Source organism: Solanum stenotomum, unplaced genomic scaffold (assembly GCF_019186545.1).
Source record: "Solanum stenotomum isolate F172 unplaced genomic scaffold, ASM1918654v1 scaffold8858, whole genome shotgun sequence".
Lineage (NCBI taxonomy): Eukaryota > Viridiplantae > Streptophyta > Magnoliopsida > Solanales > Solanaceae > Solanum > Solanum stenotomum.
In genome coordinates this window covers 2,749-6,846 of record NW_026037393.1, presented here as the reverse complement: position 1 = coordinate 6,846, position 4,098 = coordinate 2,749, and the positions used below count along the sequence as shown (strand labels likewise).

The window sequence follows — 4,098 nt, the reverse complement described above, 5'->3', positions numbered from 1 at the left end:
ATGTTATTAAATGCATTTTCTTTTTAATTGAGTAGTAGATTAAAAGTTCCGAATTAGGATATTAAAATAATATCTTACTCTCTCCTTAATTATTATGGTATTGCAAACATTTATTTTCCTTAAATGGTGATTCATTTTTCATTTACAGTTATATCCAATTAATTTCTAATGTATTGAATGTGGTTATGGGATATTGAAATAATATCTTTATCTTTCCTTAATCATAATAAAATTATAATTTAACATTTATTTTTCTGAAATGATAATTTTGTTTTAATTCCTAGAACATATTGTTTACTATATTGAATGTAATTATAATAAAACATATTGTATTTAGTATGACAAAAGAACTCAAAAAATGGAGAAATTAGATAAATAATAACCTTAGCTTCTAAGAAATATCACATCATCATTTACATATCCAACTTTATATATATAAAAGAGTTAAAAAAGAAAAAATAAGTGATTTAAGAAAATTATATAAATAACATTAGTGATCAGATGAAGATTAAGAAAAAACGTCAAATAAATTAGTAGTATTGATGATGATAAAAGTTAAATAAATCATTTTTTCTATTATTTAAATTTTTAACATAAAATTTCCAATCTTTTAAAATTAAAAAAACTAAAAAAATCGAGGCAATAATTATTTTAAAGAAAAATATAACCAAAATTGTCAGAAAAAATTGATAAAAATAAATAAGTATCTATTACTAAGAATGGTGTCACTACATTTTCTATTTTAACTTTATTGTTACATATGGATAGAAACTTTTAGAAGAAGAAATGATTCAAAAATTTAAAAATAATAATTCCTTAAATAAAACAGCATTATCAATTTTTAGTGTGCTCATTGGGATTGTTGTTTGTTGATTCCCCTCACCTGCACAGGGGAGTGTTAAGCCACAACAAGAACAAAAAGAGGTAGAATTGGGGAAGATGATGTCTTTAAATAAGTAACTAAATAATAAAGAAAGATTTGACACTTGACGTTTTTTAATTCGTTTTTGGAAGTAAAAGTTTCCATTCACGCGCTTCATTTGCGTGAAAACAAACATAAGGAGAAAAAGGATCAGAATAGTCTATTTATAAAGGTATTAAAAAGTTTTGTGGGGTAATAGGACACTCACATAATTAAAGTGTCTTTTTGAAAATTCGTGACAACTTCAAGTGTCACTTTATGTCTTTTCTCTTTTCTTGAATTATTTTTAACGTAATGATGGTACATTTGTACTTTAGGAAAAAATATTTTATCTTCTTCTGTGTTTTCTACGTTACTTGATGAGAAAAACTTAAAATAGTAGTTGAAATGTAGTTGATATATATGATCAACTCTCAAGTCTACATTTTATTTCATTACACATAAAATAGATATATATAACTGAAAATATTCTTGTTTGGATGTGTAACAATGAAGTCATAAGGAGTTGTTTATAGAAGAAGACGATTGCTCAAGCCTGATGTAGATGAAATAAGTGTCACACATGCAAATATGCTCTCATGAATGTGCAACATGTGATAGTAGACTAATTGCCTGTGTGTACACATGACAAGTGTCTAACGTGCGTGACCTACTTTATGCATGTTTGACAAGTGATAACAATGTAAACAACCTTCTTACATATGCGAGTTTTGGGCTAAATTCATCCATTAACTATGACTAAGACTTAAGTTACATCCTTGTACTATTATAGTTAACAAGAAACATCCTTTTAGTATTTAAAATATAACAAAATTCATTATTCTGTCTATTCCAATTAAAAAACTAACGTTTCTTTTCCTAAAAGTTATTTCTCTCTCCCATCTCCCTATTTTGCCCCTCTCAAATATGTCCCATCTTCTTCCATATTCAGCAAAACCAAGAAGGAAACTCAATTTTTTCTGAACTTCACAAAATAATCAAGATCAAAAACAATTTTTTCTCTTTAACAAGAGCTGAAAACAGGGCAGAGGGCTATACACAAACAGGGTAAAGGAAGACGATGAGAAATTAATATAGTTTGGAAGTAGTTGTTTTATGTTATGTTAAACTCACTTGAACTTCTTGTATTAAATTCATTATGTATGTTCTTCTTCACATCTTGAGCACTTCAAACTACCAAATAACCACTAAATAAGCAAAAAAAAAAAGCAACAAAATAGTAAGAAAAAAAACATAAACCTGCAAAATTGCAGAAAAACAACAAAAAAACTGGGTAAACCAGCAGCAAAACAACAAAAAATTGCCCAAAAAAAATAATCAAAACAATAGAAAACTGAAAAGAAGAAAAAAAACTCATGGTTTTAGTAAAACAGGAAGTTAGTTTGATACATCAAATATCCAAAAAAAAAAAAGATCCAAAGCTAAAAATGTATTTTCTTCAATGTTGCAACTTCATAGAGAAAATGGAAAGCTCTGACGTTGTTGGCTGGCTTGAGATGTACCTCTTCTAACCTGAAATAAGAAATTAAAATTGCAAATATTTTTCGAATAAAAAAATTTAAAAATTTTCAAAGATTTTTTATTCATTTACCTTGTTTGTGTATTGCCAGCCCTCTGCCCTGTTGTTGAAGAGAGAAGTTTGTTTTTGATCTTGATTATTTTGTGAAGTTCAGAAAAAATTGAATTTCCTTCTTGATTTTGCTGAATATGGAAGAAGATGGGACAGATTTGAAAGGGGCAAAATAGGGAGATGGGAGAGAGAAATAACTTTTAGGAAAAGAAACGTTAATTTTTTAATTGAAATAGACAAAAGAATTTTTTTTTGTTATATTTTAAATACTAAAAGGATGTTTGTTGTTAACTATTATAGTACAAGGATGTAACTTAAGTCTTAGTCATAGTTAAGGGATGAATTTAGCCCAAAACTCTACATATGCGATACATGTCCTTTATGTATGACATGAGTCATGCGCAACGTGATATGTGTCATGCCAATTAATCATGCTTATGCATATCATAATTTTTAGGCCAAAGTCATCTGTAGCCACTCAAAGTTGTCCTCATTATTCATTTAGACACCTCAACTACACCTAGTACCTATTGAACACCTCTACCACCCCAGATTTGAACTATCTACGCATTTTTTTTATCACTTTTCATAAACGGCCAAGGCGCGTGTATTTAAGCTCCCACGTGTATCTGACATGTATACAATAACCATTTAACAACTACCACGTGTATCCGACGTGTATCTGTAAATGTCTTAATTGGGAAAGATTCCTAAATCGTTAAAATTGACAGAACACTTCTCTCTCTCTTTGCGATTTTTTCCAAATTGAAGCTCTCCATCTTCGCGATTTCCTCCAGATTGAAGTTGGATTCGTCTTGTTCGTGTTACAATCTTGAAGATTTCCTTGTGTAAGTTAGGATTGTTAATGATTTTTACATGCTTTGTTAAATGAATTCCAAAAAGCTAGGGTTTTGTAAAGATATAGGGTTTGTGATTTTTGCGAATATTTTGTCCCTTCTTTACTATTACCCAGAAAATATGCTTTAAAACTTTGTTTTTTAGTTGTTGTATGGGTTATATGAGTATATCCGTTATCTTAAGCTTGGGTTTGTTTGATATTTTGTAGGGCTAACAATTGACCATGGAGGAGAGCCTTATATTTACAAAGATTTACCACGGTGGAATCTTATCTGAGATATCTGTCCCTACTTATGTTGGAAACTGTGTGTCTGCACTCAGGTATATTATTAAGGACCACTTTTCCATTTTGGAACTACTGTATTATACTAAAGAATTAGGGTATGAAACTGTTAGAGGTTTTTATGTGAAAGATTTATTGAATAAAAAATGGGTCCTAATTACAACTGACCAACATCTCCTACACCTAATTAAAGACTTAAAACATGAGGACACTTTTGAAGTATTTGTCTGTCATGTATTAGATGAACCCTTACTTGACACTGAGGGACCTAGAGGCTATCTAACTAATGTTGGTGGTGAAGGTGTTGATGTTGACCTTGGTGAAGAGGGTGAGGCTGTTAACTTAGGTGGAGAAGGTGAGGCTGTTGACATAAGTGGAGAAGGTGAGGCTGTTAACCTTGGTGGTGAGGGTGTTGATGTTAACATTGGTGAAGAGGGTGTGGATGATAACCTAGGTAGAGATGGT

General features: G+C 30.1%; 1 protein-coding gene across 1 annotated transcript in view; it reads left to right on the top strand.

Moving 5' to 3' along the window:
* Positions 1 to 3,573: 3,573 nt before the first annotated feature.
* Positions 3,574 to 4,098, top strand: part of LOC125853077 (uncharacterized) — a 1,814-nt gene continuing 1,289 nt past the window's right edge. Inside the window, exons 1-2 of the mRNA XM_049532747.1 lie at positions 3,574 to 3,748; positions 3,875 to 4,071. Of these exons, the coding sequence (XP_049388704.1) occupies positions 3,574 to 3,748; positions 3,875 to 4,071 (372 nt within the window). The remainder of the gene's footprint in view (positions 3,749 to 3,874; positions 4,072 to 4,098) is intronic.